Source organism: Mirounga leonina, unplaced genomic scaffold, assembly GCF_011800145.1.
Source record: "Mirounga leonina isolate KUSES-001 unplaced genomic scaffold, KU_Mleo_1.0 Mir_115, whole genome shotgun sequence".
NCBI lineage: Eukaryota > Metazoa > Chordata > Mammalia > Carnivora > Phocidae > Mirounga > Mirounga leonina.
Window position 1 is genome coordinate 9,801,393 of NW_023270268.1, and position 22,020 is coordinate 9,823,412.

Below are 22,020 nucleotides of genomic sequence, written 5' to 3' on the forward strand. Positions count from 1 at the left end.
CCCCCAGAAATGAGGCTCACATTCCCACCCTATAGTGGCAGGCGAGACAGTAAATGAGGAGCCCTCCCCACTCCCAGCTAGGGGGGCATCAGAGGAGGCCTATGGAGAGTGTGGACTCACACCCTTGCCCAGCAGTAAAGAGGGGCTCTCTGCACGCCCGGGGTGTCAACAGAAGCCCACCAAGGAACATGGACTTCCATCCCAGTGAGGCAGGCACAGGCATCACCCTCCTTTCTCTGCTGGTTCCATGTCAGAGGAGGCCTACTAAAACAGGTTCAAATAAAGCCCCGAGTCTTAGAACACAGCACCCTAAATGGTTAGTGGGCACAGAGTTTCAGTTTTGCAAGATGAAAAGGTTCTAGAGATCTGTTCTACAACAATGTGAATATACTTACCACTACTAACTATAAACTTAAAAATGGTGAAGATGGTGAATTTTGTATTATATCTTTTCTACCATGATAATTTTTTTCAATACCAGTATTAATCAAAATCAAAAGATTACTTATTCAATACATTTCAGTGTTCAATCATTCCTTTTGTTAAGATACATGGAATATTATATATTATAAAACAATTACAAAATCACATTAATCAATGCATCTTATTTTACTACCTTGTGAAACTAAATCAATCCATACCTGTTCTGAGAGTGGAAAAAAAAACAAAACTGCAAAAACTCTCAGCCTCTCTTATCACAGTTTACACAGAAAACTACTCAAGTGGGGCTTTTTCTAATACAATGTAACAATATTTAATGACTTGGAAAATTTAAAAGCAAAAATTAGATACACAGACTGTTGGGAAAAAACAGGTTTCTCTGAGGCTCAAACTTCATAGCAGAATCTAAATCAGACTAATCAGAGTAAAGACAAGAAGTGGTTTACTCTCCATCTTGACTCTGACAGATCAAGTTTATTATGTAAATCAGATAATTATTCATAATTACTGAAATTTTAAAAACCAGAATTTAATGTGTGGACCATAACACACAAGAACCAAGGCAAGTAGTGTATGTAAGTGGTTCCATTCTCCACATGTTAGGAGCATTACCTTCACCAAGTTCTCAAAACTCCAATTTCATAGGCATCTCCCCTCTAAAAAAAGGACAATTGGTCCAATAAGGTTAAAGAATACCACACACTACATTACCCTTCTGAAGATTCAAAATACACATGAGCATATAAAACACTGGGAAAGGCTGCACAGTTAAAACTATCCCTTTCACTTTGACTCATAGCTTTCCAAACATGTATATACAAACATGGTCCACCTTTTCTACCTGGTAACACCTCACTCAGCACTAATACTCTAGGACAGGGCTTCTCAAATCATAAAGTTCGAACAAACCACCTAGAGATCTCATTAAAATGTAGATTCAGATTCAGCAGGCCCAAGATGGGGCCCAAGGGGCTGCCTTTCCAACCCTCTCCCAGGTGATGCCCATTGCTTCTGGTTCTCAGATCACTCTTTAGCGGGCAGACACGTTGAGGAGAAGACATGTTGAGGAAGGCTACCACAGAGACTTCTTCACAGCTGTGCAGTTTTGGGATCAGAACTGAATATTTAAAAACTCTACTGTACATAAAGTATCAAAGGATTAGAAGGAAACTAAGTTAAAAACAGGAGAAAGGGAGTTGTCCAGGTGATTTGTGTTAGCCAAATATTGGACAAGGAAAGGGGCAAGAAAGGAGTCCAAGTAAGCAGAGAATATAAAGGGAAGACAAAGCATATGGGGAAAGAGATGGGGGCTGAAGAGCCAGAGGCATAAGAAATATCAGCATATAAGAAGGACTCATAAATTTTCCAGCTTTTCATTAATAAAATGGGACACGCAGGCAGAGCCACTTACTGGATTTCTATTTTAATCACTAAAAGACTCTTACAACATCATCAGATGAATGGCTTGTGGTACAGGGGTTTGGCAAAGTTCAAAAAGGTCCCCTGAGAAGAAAAATAAATTCTATAGAGATGATATTACTTGTTTTCTCCTGCAACTGCAATGGTTCAACAACAATTTTTAAAGTACGGTAATAGGTGAAATCTAAGTCAAACCTTTTCTTGGATTAGCCTCTGAAGATGAATCCCACAAGACAACATTGCAGTAAATAAGGTCAACATGTACTGCTGAACTTTGCAGATGGCTGAGGCCAGGGAGTTTATCACGGAGTTCAGTCCCACCTTCTCAATAACACTCTGGAAGGCAGTAGGAGAATGACGGGTGATTCTACACAAGGCCTGCAGAGACAGAACAGATCCATCAGACAACTCCAGGTACAGTAACCACACCTCAGAAAGATAACATCCACTTCTGGGGTGCTTACCTTGCTCCTTCATTACTTATTTTGGCATAAGAAAGTTGGAAAACATCAGCATATTTAAAAATAAAACAAAGAAATGGTAAGTATGTGATATGATACAGAGGTTAGCTAGCACTATCATCTGGTAATCATTTTGCAATATATACATGTATCAAATCAACATGTAGTACATCTTAAACTTACACATTATGTCAGTGACATCTCAACAAAGCTAGAAAACGTAACAATAATCATTGACTCTATTTCAAACATATACCAGGGATCTGTATTCATTTACCAGAGCAGAATGAAATTATGGGGAAAAAAAATCACTTTTGGACACCTTTCAAATCATATTTCAGTCTCTCCTCTTCCTTCCATGGGAGTTACAGATGGCTAAGTTAGACATGATGGTTTGGAAACCATGACAGTAGGGTTCTTCAAGTCTAAAGCCCAAATTGTATATGTTTCAGTAGAAAAGTAGCAACTAATATCTGAAAATAGGAGTATGAAAAATGAATTCACTAAAAATAAAGCTAGCTCTCATTCTAGAATGTGAAAGTTTTTAAAACTCATTTATAATGGATCTAAGAAAACTGCACTGTATGAAATCAAAACAGAATTATTTCATTATTTTAATCCAAGAATTAAAAAACAAAACAGCATTTTAAACAGAGTCCCTAAGGGTTCTCCCAACAGTGACCTCAAGACACGAAACACTGTCATTGACATTTTAACAATTGTTGGGGCAGCTCTCATAGCAAAACTGACTTTCTACCAATATAAAATCCCCACCTGATCATAATGATCATGATGGGGACATTTCTTGATAAAAGATTTGTCCAGACTACTTCTAAATGTATTCAAACCAATATGAAGGCAACTAGAATGTCTCATCTTCAGAACACCGCTCAGAAGCCTAACAGACTCTCCATTTTAAAAAGCTCATGCAGAAAATAACCTTTACCCCAACACTTCTGGATATCAAACACAGTTGAGAGTTTCATGGAGGCTTAAGAGCACATTAGTGCTTGTATTTTCTGAATCAAAAAAATCAAATCTCAAGTCTGATCTCCAGTGAACTGATTTTGAAATATTTACTTATTAAAATAGAGCTTAAGGGGAGGGGGGGTGGGAGGATGGGTTAGCCTGGTGGTGGGTATTGAGGAGGGCACATTCTGCATGGAGCACTGGGTGTTATGCACAAACAATGAATCATGGAACACTTCCCCTAAAACTAATGATGTAATGTATGGGGATTAACATAAGAATAAAAAAATAAATAAATAAATAAAATAGAGCTTAAGACTACATTTTAAAACTGGGGAAAACACCTCCTGTCTAAAATTCACTTCAAAATTTGCTTCAAAAAGAACATTGTGTTACCTCCAGAATTCCTGATAGTCTATATAATAAAAGCAATTTCTAGGAAATAGACTAAGCCAAAACTGGAGGATGCATATCTAATTAGAAACATGGAATCACCATGGAATAAAAACTTTAAAAACCATTTCTATTTTGTCTTTTGAATGGTTTTTTCCAAGTCCTATCAAAATTACCCTGGGAGCTTTTCTAAACTCTCATCTGACTCCGGGGAGATCTTAAGATACATCAGAATAGGGGCAGGGTGTGAGTAAAGTGGAGGAAGTAGTCAATGTTGCTTGAGGGGCGCCTGGGTGGCGCAGTAGTTAAGCGTCTGCCTTCGGCTCAGGTCATGATCCTAGGGTCCTGGGATCGAGTCCTGCATCAGGCTCCCTGCTCAGCAGGAAGCCTGCTTCTCCCTCTCCCACTCCCCCTGCTTGTGATCCCTCTCTCACTGCGTCTCTCTCTGTCAAATAAATAAAATCTTTAAAAAAAAAAAAAAATTTGCTTGAAAAGCTCCCTGCCAACCCCAGTGAGAACCACTACACTGCAAAATTCTTCACTTTTTATCCCCTTCATCTCAGCCCATCAGTAATGTTTACCCCAGTTATCATCCTCGTCGGGGCCATCTCGCTCAATCTAACTCTACAGGTTTCTCGGTCCCCACTATGGTTCATAGAGAGTTCCTGTAATCCTAATAATTCTTGTAATCTTTTATCCATCCAATATATTTCCTAAGTCAGGTCCACTCCTCCCAAAAACCAATCCCTAAGCCATGGAGCCATTCCTGAGTGGGAAGGAGAAATTCACCATCTTCCACTCCACACTGTGCCCATGTTTTCCAAGAGCTTCAAGGACTAGGGCAATGGTTCTCCCTCTTCAGCAGGTATTAGAATCAGCTGGAGGCGTGTTAACAGGCAGATTACTGAGCCTTCCCCCTAGAGATTCCTATTCAGCAGGTCTGGGTCAAAAGCCAAAAGCCTGGATTTCTAACAAGTTCCCAGGTGATGTTGATGCTGCTGGGCCAGGGACCACACTGGTACAGGGGAATCTATGGGACCAAGAGATAACCAGGAGATCGGTGGCAGAGACAGCAGATGCAGACTGTTACAAACAGAACAAGGAGCAGGTCAGTGCCCCAGCACTGAACACCACTCTTCCCCAGCCAGAGCTCAGGCATTCATCTGGTTAACGGAGACCTGCTAAGTACCCACCATGTGTGCTCAGGAAGGGAAGAAGAGGATAAGGGCTCCTACCTTCCTGGAACTGACACTAACAGGGAAAACCATGCTTCCATACTTTAGATAAATAGAATTATGGTCATTGCTATGAGCAAAAATACAAAGAGATTTGAGGGGCCAGGGGATGTCCTATAGGAGGAGGAGACATTTAAGCTGATAGCTGAAACATGAAGACTCAGCCATGTGAAAAGAGCATCCAAGCACAGGGAACCAGCAAAGGGGAAAATCCTGAGGCAGCAAAGTGTTTGTAAATTCTAGAAAATGTCAGAACAAAGTATGGTTGAAGCACAGAGAGTGAGACAATGAGCTTTAGGAGATGTGACAAAAAAGGGAGGCAGGAGACAAACCATCTGAGATCTTGAAGGCTGTTATAAGAATTCTCATCTTTAACACCAAATGGGTACATTAACCTCCAGCAAACATTCCTGAGAGAACAATTTGGAAAAAGAAAAAGGAAGTTCAGCTCTATAAGGCATGCTAGGGAGGAAGCAATTGTCATTCCCTGCTAGGAATTTGCATAAAGTGTTTTCAGAATGCATATTTTCAGTTTCTGTCACCTCAATCTTTAATAAATCCTCATGTAAACCTGTTAATGAGGCAGAAACAATTTTTTAAGATTACATTAGAATAACTTTATTTTAGGAAACCCCAACAATGTTCTCATACTTTTATATAATAAAATATATTTATATTTTATATAATAAAAGTGATCACCCCACTTTTCTTATTAGCAGGAACTTTGTGACCTATTTTTCTTTGTCTCACCAGTAAAGAGGGATGGTAAATGTTATTAAACATCTACTCGTGATGCCCACCCCCCCATTCATAATGTGGGACAGAAGGATCCCTCCATCTCAATCTTTGCAGGAAAAATCCTAACTTGTAATCAAAGACCTGGCTTCAAACAGATAGAGAGATGAAAAAATACAGTCCTGGCCTTATAGGAGTTTTAATCAATATAATATAATTATGTTATAATTATAATAAGCTAACACAACTAATTTACTAAGCAAAATGTGTTAACTGCTTTAAATAATAAATATTGTCCTGAAAATGAAAGCCTCACCAATTCTTAACTTCTACCTGGTGCTTCGCATAAAGTCGTACCAATCCTTTAAGAAAAATGGTAGAAAGCTATTGAAAAGTTTCAGCAGAGAAGAGAGAAGAGAGATGATTTTAGGAAGTGTGCTCTGTGTGCACAATGATGTCAGTGGAGCAAACTGGCCGTGGGAAGACCAGTGAGGAGGCCACTCGAGTGGTCCAGGGCAGAGACGGTGGGGCCGGGACTATGGCAGTAGCAACACAGCGGCAGAGAGAGGCAGACGGACCTGAGAAAGACTCAGGAATGAGCTTCCCAGGAAGGTTAAGCACCTGAATGTGAACAGTGAGGTGGGAGGAGTTAAGGGAAGGGAAAGTATGAAAAAGGACACCTGACCCTTCGTTTTCCTTAATCCATCTCTTCTCACCTTCCCCTCCCAAGGTCAGCATGTCATTGCCTGAGGAAAGGGGGCAGTGAGGGGGAGGGGGAACCGAGCACAGTGGTCAAGGAAGCAGGGCGGCAATATCAAGGAAGACAGAAGAGGACACAGCGGAGGTGGCCTGAGTAGACGGAGTCTGTTACACAGAAGTAAATTCACTGACTGAACAAATCAGTACACATACTGAGAATAACAGGAACCAGTTTGTCTCCATCTGAGAAGGGATTTACAAAGAAAGAAAGTGGGAACGCTAGAAAGAATCTTAAGGTATTGGATTAAAATTGGAAGTATCGATACAAATGCATGAGTTTTGTTCCAAATATGTATGATGATACATATAAAAGCAATTATAAATGTATGTGTATGTATGGATTTTTTTTCTAACTCTGAATATTAAGAAGGCCTAGAAACAATGGCACCCCATAGCAATAAGCACAAAGAGCACCCAGATCTTGGCTTCTAAATACCAAATGTTCCCCCAAAGAAATGATTGATTCCAGAACTGGCAGAAAGTAAAAATTAACCCAGAACATCAGGTGGTGTCAGAAAATAATGAAGTGCTCAAACAATGATAGAAATGGGTCCACAGAACACAGAAGCCAGCTTGAAGGGATCACACTGGCCATATCTAGGATGACCTCAGCATCCCCACAAATAATAACAGTGGCAGTAGTACCACATTATGATCCACTGCATAAAGTACTTATTCATCAAAATAATGATACAAATACACACATACCCATGGGAGAAGGGAAAGAGCTTCCTTACAATAGAATACCAACCAATACCAAAGGCCTGTTTTTCCGCAGCTCATGAGGTATACAATAAGAATGGTTTCGGGGGTGCCTGGGTGGCTCAGTCGGTTAAGCGTCTGCCTTCGGCTCAGGTCATGATCCCAGGGTCCTGAGACGGAGCCCCGTGTCAAGTTGCCTGCTCAGAGGGCAGCCTGCTTCTCCCTTTCCCTCTGCCCTTCACCCCACATACCTCCCCCCACACCACCAGCTCGTGCTCTCTCTCAAATAAATAAAATGAAAGAAAGAAAGAAAGAAAGAAAGAAAGAAAGAAAGAAGGCAAGACAAGAGAAGACAGGAGAAGACAAGAAAAGAGAAAAAAGAAAAGAAAACCTTCTCCCCCCACCCCAACCCCAACACTCATGCATGCTCTCACTCTCTCTCTCAAATAAATAAATAAAATCTTAAAAAAAAAAGAATGGTTTTTACATTTTTAAAGGGGCTATAGAAAACAAAAAAAAAAAGGATGTACAACAGAGACTACATGTGGCCTACCAAGCCCAAGTTGTTTACTATCTGGACCTTTATAGAAAACATTTGCCAACCTCTGCTAGAGAAGGAATAATAAAAATAGGTGATCCTCCTATGGCTCCCATCACAGACTGGTTACAGGCAGGGGTCGTCAATGGTGCTAAGGAGGTTTCATGAGGAAGCACCAGACAGACCCAGGTCGAGTCTCCCTCTATAAAATAAAAGCCCTATATTCTTTAAAATTGTAAAGGGCATGAAGTACACAGGAAGACTCAGGAACTATTTCATATTGGAGGAAACTAAAGAAATAGGAAAACAATACATAACACATGATACTGAATAGAATCCTGGAGCAAAGAAAGGATAGACTTTTTTGGGACAGCAGGCAAAATTTCAGTGAAAAATTAATGATTCAGATGAATGCTAAGAACAAAATATAAGAACCCCAAGATGAAGGGTGAAGCTTAATGTCTCAGATGAAGAAAGGGCTAGAAGGTACACAACTTTGGTGGGAACTGGAAAAAAATTTGCTGAGAAAAGAAATCATATTTGAGTATAAAGATGAAAATAACATAAACCCAATTAAAGCAAGACAGATTTTTTTAAAGGCCCAGGATTAAAATGGATGTTCTTTTTTAAAATTTTTTAAATTCAATTAACATATAGTGTATTATTAGTTTCAGAAGTAGAATTTAGTGATTCATCAGTTGCATACAACACCCAGTGCTCATCAACATCACGTGCCCTCCTTAATGCCCATCACCCAGTTACCCCATCCCCCCACCTCCCTCCCCTCCAGCAACCTTCAGTTTGTTCCCTATAGTTAAGAGTCTCTAAAGGTGGGAGCCTGGGTGGCTCAGATGGTTAAGTGTCTGCCTTCAGCTCAGGTCATGATCCCAGGGTCCTGGGATTGAGTCCCGCATCGGGCTCTCTGCTTGGCAGGGAGCCTGAGCAGGGAGCCTGCTTCTCCCTCTGCTTCTGCCTCTCTCTCTCTCTTCTCTGACTCTCATGAATAAATAAATTAAAAAAAAAAAAGAGTCTCTGAAGGTTTGCCTCCCTCTCTGTTTTCATCTTATTTTTCCTTCCCTTCCCCTATGATCCTCTGTTTTGTTTCTTAAATTCCACACGACTAAAATCATACAGTATTTGTCTTTCTCTGACTTTTTCACTCAGCATAACACCCTCTAGTTCCATCCACATCATTGCAAATGGCAAAATTTCATTTTTTGATGGCTGAGTAATATTCCATTGTATATAAAGAAGATATAGTATAAAATGGATGTTCTAAGATAGGATTCCAAGATGCCTTGAGAAAGTTCATTGGTATACTTTGTAACTCTTTCTGACAGTCTCTCTGTAATTACTCATATCACAATTAGGGGTTTTTTTCTGTCATTTTGAAATCATGTGACTCCAGAAGTGTGCATGCATGCATGTGTGTGTGTGTGTGTGTGTAAGAGAGAGACAGAAACAGAGGCAGAGGCTACATATCCTTTGCTTAATAATATTCAACGAACAGAATGCTTAGTGCTTGTTACATAGGTAAATTTAAGGTAAGAACTGGAAAATACCCCTAAATATTCCCAGGATTTAGCAACACAAAAGTCAGTGGGGATCGTAGCAAGATCAGCTTCATCTTGGGACAGATACTGCACTGGGTTAAAGAGGAAACAGCCAAAAAGGAGTAATAGTTTGTGGCAATAACTCTTTAAAGAAGTATGGCTGTGAGGGGGATGTGCAGCCCAGAGACTCTTTAATATGTTTGCATGTGTGCTTTTCTCTTTTTTTAATGGGGTAAAGAATACCTCAATGCTGATTAGAATGATCTAGTAGAGAAGGAGGGTTAAAGATTCAGGAAAGAGCAAAAATAACCATTTGAGTGAGATTCCCAAAAAGGGAACAGGAAGAAGATGGGAAGAAACATGGAGAGGTTTCTCTCTACCAGGAGAAGGGATAGTTCATCAACTCTAACAGGAGGGAAAGATGAGGGCGGGGGGGGGGGGGAGATGTAAACAGGTCTGCAGACATGGCAGTTGTACAATGGGATAATTACCATTGGAGGTCTCCATTTTTCTCTGGGAAGTACAGAGGAAAGTCACTTACTGAGCACAGAGGAGGAAAATGTGGGTTGGAGGTCTAAGGAAAGAGAATAAGGGACAAAAGAAGTGCAAGAATGAGCAGAGGAGAGAGAGACAGCAAGGCTGCCATATAATGTTGAGAGTCCAAATGAGACTGGTGATCAAAAAGAGTATTTTAATAAATCATATGAGCAAGGGTTGTATTTGTTCAACAGACTATTAAATTGATACAACCATGTTAACACCTCTTCATACATAATTATCTTTTACACTAAGTCAGCAAAGTAGGAGACAGCCAATCAAAATACAAAAGCTGCAAAACCACAGATGCCTGAATACTAACATGAATTCACTTTATAATTAATTCATGATAAATGTATTTAGCATAAAACCTGAAAGAGGGAACTAACAGGAAAAGTCAGGGAACACTAAACATAAACCAAACCAAATGCTGTACCCCACCTATGAGCACAGCATCCCACTGTCACTTCCCAGTCATTTCTGAAACCATATGTTATGGTCCCACAAGGTCCTACTGCAATTTCCCCACAGTCCCAAGGTTTTCCAACCCCAGTTTTGAAAATTTTGTTTTAATATTTTTTTTTAATTTTTTTTTTTATTTATTTGCGAGAGAGAGAATGAGAGACAGAGAGCATGAGAGGGAGGAGGGTCAGAGGAGAAGCAGACTCCCTGCTGAGCAGGGAGCCTGATGCGGGACTCGATCCCAGGACTCCAGGATCATGACCTGAGCCGAAGGCTTAGGCGCTTAACCAACTGAGCCACCCAGGCACCCGAAAATTTTGTTTTAAAAGAAAATTATTGTTCTCACCAACTATATTAGTCTGAGATTTCTGTGTCCTACTTATCCAATGAAATTTACCCTATTTCTGGCACAGTTCTTCAAACTTGGTGTTTAAATATACCCAGATATATCCCCCAGAGATGCTCCATCTTACCGATATTGCTGTGATCCTGAGAGAATCAACAGTGGAATGTTTGAATAGGTACCATAAAATGGGTCCAATTTCCCCTGTAATAAAGCCCTGGGCCTGAGCAGAAAAGGTAGTGCAGACATTTTCAATAATCTTTGCTGCCATGTGATTCACAACACGTTCTTCCTAGAGAAGGAGAGAGGAGTGAGAGTTATTTAATAAGAGAAATACATACGTGCAATTTATTCATAACCAGTGCAAATAAAGGCCTGATACTAAGAGTGTATCATCTGCCCCCACATGCATTAGGTTAATTAGGAGGTGTGATCATTCTTTCAGGGTATTATGAAATTATGACAATTTAATCACTAAATTTAATCTTTCAATCACTAAAACTTAGCATAACATAATTTTAATATATTTTAATAAAAATAAGACAGACTCTGGAAAACAGTATGGAGGTTCCTCAAAAAGTTAAAAAATAGAACTACTCTACAATCCAACAATTGCACTGCTAGGTATTTACCCAAATACTGATTTGAAGAGACACATGCACCCTATATGTTTATAGCAGCATTACCTATAATAGTTGAATTATGGAAAGAGCCCAAATGTTTATCAACTGATGAATGCATAAAGAAGATGTGGTACATACACACACACACACAGGAATATTGCTTAGCCATCAAAAAGAATGAAATCTTGCCATTTGCAATGACGTGTATTATGCTAAGCAAAATAAGTCAGTCAGAGAAAGACAAATACTCAAGGATTTCACTCATATGTGAAATTTAAGAAACAAAACAGAAGAACATGGGGGAAAAAAAGAGAGGCAAACCATAAAACAGACCTCTTAACTATAGAGAACAAACTGAGGGCTACTGGAAGGGAGACGGGAGGGATGGGTTACATGGGCAATGGGTACTTGTGATGAGTACTAGGTGTTGTATGTAAGTGATGAATCACTAAATTCTATACCTGAAACTATTATTACACTATATGTTAGCTACCTGGAATTTATATAAAAACTTGAAAAAGAAAAAAAATAAATTTAAAAAATTAAAATGCTAAAATAATCTGAAAAACATGTAATATGAGTATAACATAAAAATGGAAGATACTTTTAAAAATCAAAAGCACCAATCGGAACAATCCTCATGAATCACTCAGGGCTGGGAATAATTAGCATACCAATCAGCCAAACACCACCTAAAATACAAGGCAATGTCCCAAGAAAGCTATTGCCTCAGCAGTGTGACCAAATTAACACTAGACTAAAGGCTGTTCTGGATTGTCCTAACAACGCTTAAAAGCTAGCCTCAAAAAAGGATCAAACTGTTTCCACGTAACTTAAATGATCCAAGAAAAAGCACAAAAGTACTTAAAGGAATATGAAAAAAAATTTACAAATTAAAAAAAAAATTTGGGGGGTGCCTGGGTGGCTCAGTTGGTTGAGCGACTGCCTTCGGCTCAGGTCATGATCCCAGTGTCCTGGGATCGAGTCCCACATCGGGCTCCCGGCTCAGCGGGGAGCCTGCTTCTCCCTCTGACCCTCTCCTCTCTCATGCTGTTTCTCTCTTGCTCGCTCTCTAGTAAATAAATAAATAAAATCTTTAAAAAAATTTTTTTTTTAAGTAGGCTCCACACCCCACGTGGGCTTGAACTCACAACCCTGAGATCAAGAGTAGTCGCATGTTCCTCCAACTGAGCCAGCCAGGCACCCGCAAAATAAAAAAATTTTCAAAATAAGAATACAAAAACTCTAGCACCAAACAATATAAAAGCACAATGTCTGGTATCCATTTAATATTGCCACACATGCAAAGAAGCAGAAAAAAATGACTCCTAAGAAGAAAATTCAGTCAGTTAGAAATGACAAGTATGATGGATTTGGAAAAAAATATATTAAAATGACTATTATAAATATTGTCTATACACTAATAAGGAAGAAGAAAGCATAAGCATGATAAAAAGTGAAATAGAAGATATAAAAATGGCCCAAATCAAAAGGCCAGACACTATAGAGTCTTACATGAAAAATACACTGAGTTGGATTAACAGATTAGATTCTGGAGACTTAATGATTACTGAATTTTAAAACACAGCAATTAGCAATAAAAACTATCCAAAATAAACACAGAAAGAAGGTTGGCGGGGGAGAATGGAACAGAGCATCAAAGCATCAGTGAACTATAGGGCAACTTTAAACAACCTAATGTATGCACAATGAAATCCCAAAGATGGCAAGAGGGGGGTGGAAAGTTGAAATATTGGGTGAAAATTTTTAAATTCATAAAAACTAGTAATTCTCAATTTAAGAAATTCAATGAACCTCAAGTGGGAAGGAACCAAGCAAAAATAATCACACCAAGGCACATCATAATCAAACTGCTAAAAACCAGTACTAAAGATAAAGACTTAAAAGCAGCTACAGTAAAAAGACACATTTTGTAGAGGGGAACAAAAATAAGGGTGGCAGGAAACTTTTCTCATCAGAAACAATGCAAGCCAGAAGATGGTGGAGCAATATCTTTAAAGTACCAAAAGGGGGAAAAAAAAAAAAAAAAAAGACAGGTAACTGTCATTCTACAAATGTAGATCCAACAATAACACCTTTCAAAAACAAAGATAAAGGGGGGGAATAGGGAAAGGTTTGTGATGGATACAAACTTTCAGCTATAAAATAAATAAGGTCTGAGGATCTAATGTAAAACACTGTGACTGTAGTTGATAACCCCGTATTGTACAATTGAAATTTACTTAAAGAGTAGAATACGAATGTTCTCATCCAAAAAAGAAGAGAGAGGTAAATATGTGAGGTGATTGATGTTTTAATGACCTCAACAGGGGAATCCTTTCACAGTGTATGTATGTGTATGTATACATATACATATATGTATATACATATATACATATATATACATATCAAATGTACATATCAAATGTATCAGTGTATGTATATGTGTATGTATACATATACACATATATATACACATATCAAATTATCACTATGTATACTTTAAGTATCTTGGAATTTTGTCAATCATACCTCAAAGAAACTGAAAAACAAAACAGAACAGGGGCGCCTGGGTGGCTCAGTCAGTTAAGCATCTGCCTTCAGCTAAGGTCATGATCCAGGGTCCTGGGATCAAGCCCTGCCTCAGACTCCCTGCTGCTTCTCCCTCTCCCTCTGCCCCTCCCCTCCACCTCCCCTGGTCATGCATGCGCTCTAATAAATAAAATCTTTTAAAAATATAAAATAAAATGTAGAAGTAAAATGTACAATAATAGGCTAGAAAGGGAGTACTAGATGTATTCTGGTGTAATGGTCTTATATAGGGTTCTTATATAGGATATATAAATTTGTATATCGTTATATACAGTAAGCTCTGGTGTAAGCTTCTTATACAAAGTTCTTATATATATATATATATATCAATCTATATATCATTACTTGAAGGTCAACTGTGATAAGTTAGAGAGGTACACTGTAAAAAAAATGAATAATAAGCCAATAAAGGAGATAAAATGTAATCATTTAAAAGTCTATTAATTTCAAAAGAAGGTAGGAAAAGAAAACAAAACGGTGGACAAATTGAACACAAATGGCTGATTTAAACCTATTTCAACAATCACACTAAATATAACAGTCTAAACATACTAATCAAAAAGTAGAGATTCTCAAATTAGATTTTTTTAAAACAAGACTCACATATAGGTTACCTGCAAGAAACCCCCTTATAAATAAATTCACAGGTTAAAAGTAAAAGAATGGAAACTATACATCATGCTAATGTGAATCAAAAGAAAGCCAGAGTGGCTATACTACTTCAGGAAAGTAGATTCCAGAGCAAAAAGTACCTCCAGAGATAAAGGTCATTTCACAAAGATAAGAGTCATTCAACAACAGAATATAACAATCCTATCTGTATGCCTCTTAACAACAGAACTTCAAAATACCTGAGGCAAAACTTGACAAAATTGAGAGAGTAAACAGACAAATCCACAATTTTAGCTGGGAAATTCAATACCCTGTCTCAATAACTGACAGAACAAATAGCCAGAAAGTCAGTAAGGATATAGAAAGATAGCACTATCAACCAACTTTGACACGGATAGAACACTCTACTCAACAGAAGTAAAACACAATGTCCTTTTCAAGATCACACAAAACATTACCATGTTAAACTATGCTCTGAACTATAAAACACCCCAGGAAACTCTATACTCACAAATTAATTTGAGATGAGTCACAGATTTAAATGCAAAAGCTAAAACAAAAAAGCTTCTAGAAGAGATCATAAAAAATATGTTGGCCATTTTGAGGTAGACAAAGCTTTCTTAGGAAAAAAGGGCACTAAGCATAAAAGAAAACATTGGTAAAGTAACCCCCATAAAAATTGTAAATTTCTACCCTTAATGACACCATTATGCCTCATAGTGTTTTACAATGGGAGAAAATATTTGCAAAACATACACATTAAATATCTGAGTTTATTTAAGTTATAGGTCAAAAGAAATATTGAAAACTACATTAAAAATTGTATGCAGAATGTAATCCCATGTTTAACAAGAAAATATACATATGTAAATACATAAGTAAAGGAAAGAGATACAACACCTGTTAATGGTGAGTATAGTATGTGTGAGTTGTGGGAAGTGGGGTCCACTAATTCTACTTTGGACATTTTTACATTATTTGAATTGTTACAGTACACATGTATTACTTTTTCAACCAAAAAATTATGTATCTTTCATGAAAATGTAAAAAAAAAAAATAGAAGATACGGAGTTAGATCTAGGTTCACACCATTATTTTACATTCTACTAGCTATATATCCTTGGGCATTTTTACCTCTGTGCTTCAGCTTCATCATGTATAAAAATAATAAAACACAAGGCAGTTTGGAAATTAAACAACATACATGGACACCTAACCTAGGTCATAAAAAGTAATATTTTTTAAGTAGAATATTTTAATGTTACTTTTTCTTCCTATTATTAATATCATAAAGTATGAATTCTAAGGCTGCTAGAAAAAAAGTTTTAAAGATACCTGAACTTCATTGTTTCCTCCCCAATCCTGATGTTTCCTTCTGTGTGGCAAGAATAAATTAATACAACCCTTTCATCTTCTCTCTGTCCCTTTATTCATTCTACCCAAGAGAAAATGTTTCACCTAGGGGCGCCTGGGTGGCTCAGTCATTAAGCGTCTGCCTTCGGCTCAGGTCATGATCCCAGGGTCCTGGGATAGAGCCCCACATCGGGCTCCCTGCTCAGTGGGGAACCTGCTTCTCCCTCCCCCACTCTCCCTGCTTGTGTTCCCTCTCTCGCTGTGTCTCTCTCTCTCAAATAAATAAATAAAATTTAAAAAAAAATGCTTCACCTAGTTGGCAAATTTGGAAGAATAAACTGAGCATGCCTAACTGCTCAGCTCAACTCCTGCCCCTTTTTCCTTGAGCCCAGGCCCAACCACCTAGAGCTGTCTTCTCATATTCCCCATCTTAAGTCTTACCTAAATGGGTACTCCACATGGAGAGTGCAGCTGTACCTTGATGGTGCAAAAATTCCCTACAAAGGAGTGCAATATAAGGGTGCCTACTCGCCCAAAGATATTAAGCTATATCCTCCATCCTCCCTAGCTCTCAGTACATACACATATGATATTTGTATCCCATATGCCTTGTTCTGTGTCTTCTCATTAGGTTCTGAACCTTTGCTCTGCATGTAGGGGGAAAATGCAATTTGAGAGGGGGAAGGACTTTCTCAAATACCTTAACATGTGCTTTACATCACAACTGTCAGTCAGTTCCTAGAGGACTCATTCCCAGTACTGGAAAACCACCATTTTAGCACTTAGGTTGGAAAGGAGCCATGTGTCGTCCCAGTTCTCTATGAACTCAGTGAGGCTGTCAGGCCAATTCAACTTGCTACTACCCGAAATGAGCTATCCTAGTCCCTCTGAAATCCCCTGTGGGACACGATACAAGCAATAAGATTGGTGCTATTTTCTGCTTAATTAACTCTTTGGAAGGGATAACTGGACTGAACTAATATCTGTCATTCAAATCAAAGACCTATTTCATCATATTATGAGAATAAAAGCTATGATGATTAGAAATTATCCTATGAAAATAAGCCTATGATGACTAAGCTTATTAATGAAGAGCTGTACTATTTTTTAATAATGTTAAACAATTCTAATGTATTGTGGGTAGTCTTAACAAAAAAGTTTTGCTGCCAATGTTAGTCTGCGTGCCGACTTTTCCAAAAAAGAGTACCAAAATTAACACCTAAAATACTGACATTAATTATTTTCACATTTGTTGATTTAGTAAAACCATGATCTTTCTTCTAAAGACTTCAAGGTACCTGGAGTTTATTTTGTTTGGTTTACTGTTTCATTAACTCATTCAATCAAGAGAATAGGATTTCTATTTCTTACAATAGATACCTGGACAACTCTCTCCCTCTAAAAGCAACTAAAAATGCTCGATAAAAAATAAGAAAATAAACCTTCTTAAAAGCATCAATGAACTAGTACCAAATGCTTAGGCCAGTGACTGTATAGGCAAGAACTCTGAGAGCTACCCAGAGCTCTCAAGCTGGGATGTTTACACTGAGAGCATTTGTCTGACAAGATGAACAAGAGGAATGAGAGGCAAGGTGATGGCCCACACAAATCGGAAGTTAGATGAAGACCCAGCCCCAGTTAAAGCTAGAGCTTCCTGTGACTACAATCAAGTATAATAGAGATGATCAAAAAGTAACTCTCCCATCTCCCTGACCCCTCACTGATCTGAGCTGGGGGCTGAAGGTGTGTGTTAGGGAAAGGATACTGCAGGAGGGGAAGTCCAAAAGCTAAAAGCATTAAGTAGGTCCTCACTTGATTTACAGTATCTCTTTCAAAAGAGCCACAGTTGTTCTAACAGCTAATTTCTTAACAGCAACAAGTTCAATCAAAAGACACTAAAACAATATCTTTAATTGTTAAAAATACTGTCAACCTACAATTGTGTTCACAGAAATAATAGATTTCAAAAACAAGAGCAGGAGAATAACTACTGAAAGAATAAAAGGAATTATTTAAAAGAAACAAACCAAAAAAACATGAAGAAAAAAAGAAACACAAAACAGAATAAACAAAAGCACAAAATAAGATAGCAGCTATAAATACAACTACACCAACAACTACGATAAATGTAAATGGACTAAATACTCAAGAAACACTGTAAAGCAGAAATTTTTTTTAATACAGTATGAAGAGATACATCAAAAAAAAATAAAGTTATTCAACCAGAAAGGCTAAAAACAAGAGAATGGTAAAAGATATACCAGTCATATCTAACTCAGCAAATGATGGTATAACTAAATTAGTATAAGACAGAATAGGCTTTGGACAAAAACCATTACTGGTTATTTTTTTAAGTTTTATTTATTAATAAGTAATCTCTACACCCCACATGGGACTCAAACTCATGACCCCAAGATCAAGAGTCACATGCTCTGCCAACTGAGCCAGTCAGGCACCCCATACTGGTGAATTTTTAAGTAACAAAATAATGATAAAAATTTCAATAAGCCAAGGGAAATATAATCTAAATTTTTTATATATTTAATAACTAATATTCAAAATACATAAAGGCAAAATACAACAAAATTGCAATTATACCAAAGAAAGCATTTCAAACCTATCTCAGTAGCTGATAAAATAAAGAGAAAAGAAGCAATCAGCACAGATACAGAAGATTTATATCACTATCTATCAGATTAACAAGCTTGACCCATGGACAGGAAAAAAACATATTATCCAACAATGGCAGAATTCACTTTTTTTCCCCTGAGTATACACATACTGAGTCATGAAAGAAGTCCCAACAAATTCTAAAGGACTGAAATCATACAAACACCCTTTCCTCTAACCATAATACCATACGCTAAAAATAATAAAAAGATAAACAGAAAAACTATAAGGACAGGTATTAAATGAGTAAGAAACAGAAGAGCTACAGGATTTGTTAACAGTGCAAAGCATGTAGTGGGATAAAAATAAGTCAAATGAAAATGAAAATTTACACCCAACCAATGTAAATCCTTGAAAGGTATTACAATTGATATTTCACCAGTTCTCACATACTGAACTCAGCAAAGCCAAACTCTGAAGCCTCCCCTGTGAAGTTACCTGCCACAGGAGGAGAGGAGATGCAACCTCAACCTTGCATGGAAAATGCCATGCTTTGTGCTTCTTACCCTACACCAACTCTCTGGAAGCTGGTCAATCTCACTTTGTACTAACTTAGGATCACTTCCTCATGCCATTCTCAAAGGTTCACTTCAAAACACATTAGGTAACTCCATCCTTACTTCATCTTACTGAATAGCATTCAAAACATTGTGGATAGTGGCTCTCTACTCCTCCCCGTTTGACAGATGGCTGCATTTTCCGATGCAGTGCCAGCCACACCCCTGAAACACAATGGTGATGGTGAGAATGAAGTGATTTGGCCGTATTGGGTCCCTGGTCACCAGGGCTGCTATTAACTCTGGCAAAATACATACTGTCGTCATCAATGACCCTTTCATTGACCTCAACTACATGGTCTACATGTTCCAGTATGATTCCACCCATGGCAAATTCAACAGCACAGTCAAGGCTGAGAACAGGAAACTTGTCAATGGAAAGCCCATCTCCATCTTCCAGGAGCGAGATCCTGCCAATATCAAATGGGGTGATGCTGGTGCTGCGTATGTTGTGGAGTCCAAAGGGATCTTCACCACCATGGATAAGGATAAGGCACCACCTCGGCTCACTTGAAAGGTGGGGCCAAGAAGGTCATCATCACTCCCCCTTCTGCTGATGCCCCCGTATTTGCGATGGGCATGAACCAGGAGAAATATGACAACTCCCTAAAGATTGCCAGCAATGCTTCCTGCACCACCAACTCCTTTGCCCCCCTAGCCAAGATCATCCATCACAACTTTGGCATCATGGAGAGACTCATGACTCCATGCCATCACCACCACCCAGAAGACCTTGGACAGCCCCTTTGGGAAGCTCTGGTGCGATGGCCAAGGGGCTGCCCAGGATATCATCCCTGCTTCTATTGGCACTGCCGGAACCATAGGCAAGATCATCTCTGGGCTGAATAAGAAGCTCACTAACATGACCTTCCATGTCCCCACCTCCAACATATCATTCGTGGATGTGACCTGCCACCTGGAGAAAGATGCCAAATACAATGATAACAAGAAGGTGGTAAAGCAGGCACGGGAGGGACCCCTCAAGAGTATCCTGGGCTAACTGAGGACCAGGTTGTCTCCTGCAACTTTAACAGGGACACCCACTCTTCAACCTTCAATGCTGGGGCTGACATTGCACTCAATGACCACTTCGTCAAGCTCATTTCCTGGTATGACAATGAATTTGGCTACAGCAACCAGGTGATAGACTTTATGGTCCACATGGCCTCCAAGGAGTAAGAGCCCCCTGGACCACCAGCCCCAGTGAGAGCAAGAGGAAAGAGAGGCCCCCAGCTGCTGGGGAGTCCTTGCCCCAACTCATCCCCCAACACACTGAGAATCTCCTGACCTCTACAAAGTTTCCATCCCAGAACCCCTAAAGAAAGGGAGGGGCTTGGGGAGCACTAACCTTGTCATATACCATCAATAAAGTAATAAAAAAAATCATGGATAGTAATAAAGAAAACACTGGATCATTTCTATTCCACATAGATGTTGCCCAGTCTCACTGCAGAAACGCCAACAGAGCAGTGAGTACCGAAAAAGAACCTGATGTTGAGGCACACATATGTCTTTATTAGAAGATGAAACTTAAACTGTTACAATAACAAATCAGAAAATATAACTGTACATTTTAACTTTTATCAAAACCCAAGAATTTCAACTCATTTCTCTCCTTGTTTTAGGAACCCTGGTTGTCTAAAACATTTCAAAGATAATACGTATAATGGCTAACATCTCTGGCACTTCATTCTAAGTCAAGCCCAGTCTTTTCTAATTAAACACATAAGCAATTTTACCACTAGCTTTCTTTAAAAAAAGAGAAAGAGCTCTATTAAAAAATGAAATTTCCTCTTAAAATAATTTTGTTACTTCAAAATTATTGAATGAGCTATTATTCAGAAATAAAATAATAAAGCCAACAGTTTATTTTTTTTTTGAACCTCATATTTTTAACTACAACCTCTGCCATGTCAGTTCAGCACCTATAATTATATGCAGACTATTACACAGGCTATCAAAAAACATGTGGTTGATCAGATAGAAATATACAAATTAATCTTTTCCTCCAAATATGTGGAAATTGTCTAGGAGCTATTTCCAGCTTCTTTTTGTGTTGTAGAATAGGCTGCTACCTACCCAGATAAAAATAAACACCTCAGAGAAAGGTCACCTTTCTCACCCTCCTTTATTCCATGCACATATAAAACATACATCATGTAAATTCATTGCCAAATATTCCTGAGATCAGTACAGCAATGATCCCAAGGAGGGAACTACTCCTTGCTACTGTATGCAAATATGAAGATCAAAGCAATGGAAGGGAAATTTGTCAGACTCAGAGGGGGCCCAAGTCAGAAGCTCATGGAAGATCATCAAGAACAAGTACCCTCCTATATAAGAAATACCACCAGGTGGGGTGCCCAGACCTTGACCAACACCAAGCCACTAAAGAGTAGCACATGTGAGATTGAAATCCACATCTTCCAGCTCCCAGTTCAAGGTCTCTGAAATGCCAGCCCCAATTCTGAAAGTCAGTCAGTATCATGAATACCTTTCCTTCCATACTGCCATACTCCTTTTTCAAGAGTCACACCAGATCTTCCTGTTGTTTTTGTGGTCCATCCTATGTCTCTTACTCTAAATACTTCCCCTCTCTCCACCTAAGCACTGCCATCTGTAACAAGGACAAACACATCTAATTCACATCTCTATCACCAGTGTTAAAGTTACAGAAAGCATGTTCAGAAAGTAGGTTGATTGTTTAGAAAACATGGTCATAATATCTTAGGTAACTTTAAAAAAGAGAAAACCTACTGAAAACTATCTTAACAAACTCCTGACAGTCTCAGTGTCAGTCCATAGCTTCCTCTCCCAAAGTGCATCCCACAACATGGCATAGGGTAAGGTGGGTCTGTGGGCAAATTACTTTGAAAATGTTGCACACTATCCCCCCAAGTAGAGCCAAATTACAAGTTCTGAAAAGTCCTAAACACACACACACACACACACACAAAAAAAAAACTGTTCAATCTTGTTTAATCCAGTGTCTCAATGTATTTGACTAGAAAATGCTTTATTCTTATAACACTTATAAATATCTCATGGCAAAGCCAACTTCTATGC

At 38.6% G+C, this 22,020-nt stretch overlaps 1 protein-coding gene across 1 annotated transcript in view; it reads right to left on the reverse strand.

Annotated features, from left to right (window-relative positions):
• ULK4 (unc-51 like kinase 4) overlaps positions 1 to 22,020 on the reverse strand; it is a 580,245-nt gene that overhangs the window by 448,782 nt on the left and 109,443 nt on the right. Inside the window, exons 20-21 of the mRNA XM_034992636.1 lie at positions 10,678 to 10,839; positions 2,056 to 2,238 (exon numbers count right to left, since the gene is read on the reverse strand). Coding sequence (XP_034848527.1) covers positions 2,056 to 2,238; positions 10,678 to 10,839 — 345 coding nt within the window. The remainder of the gene's footprint in view (positions 1 to 2,055; positions 2,239 to 10,677; positions 10,840 to 22,020) is intronic.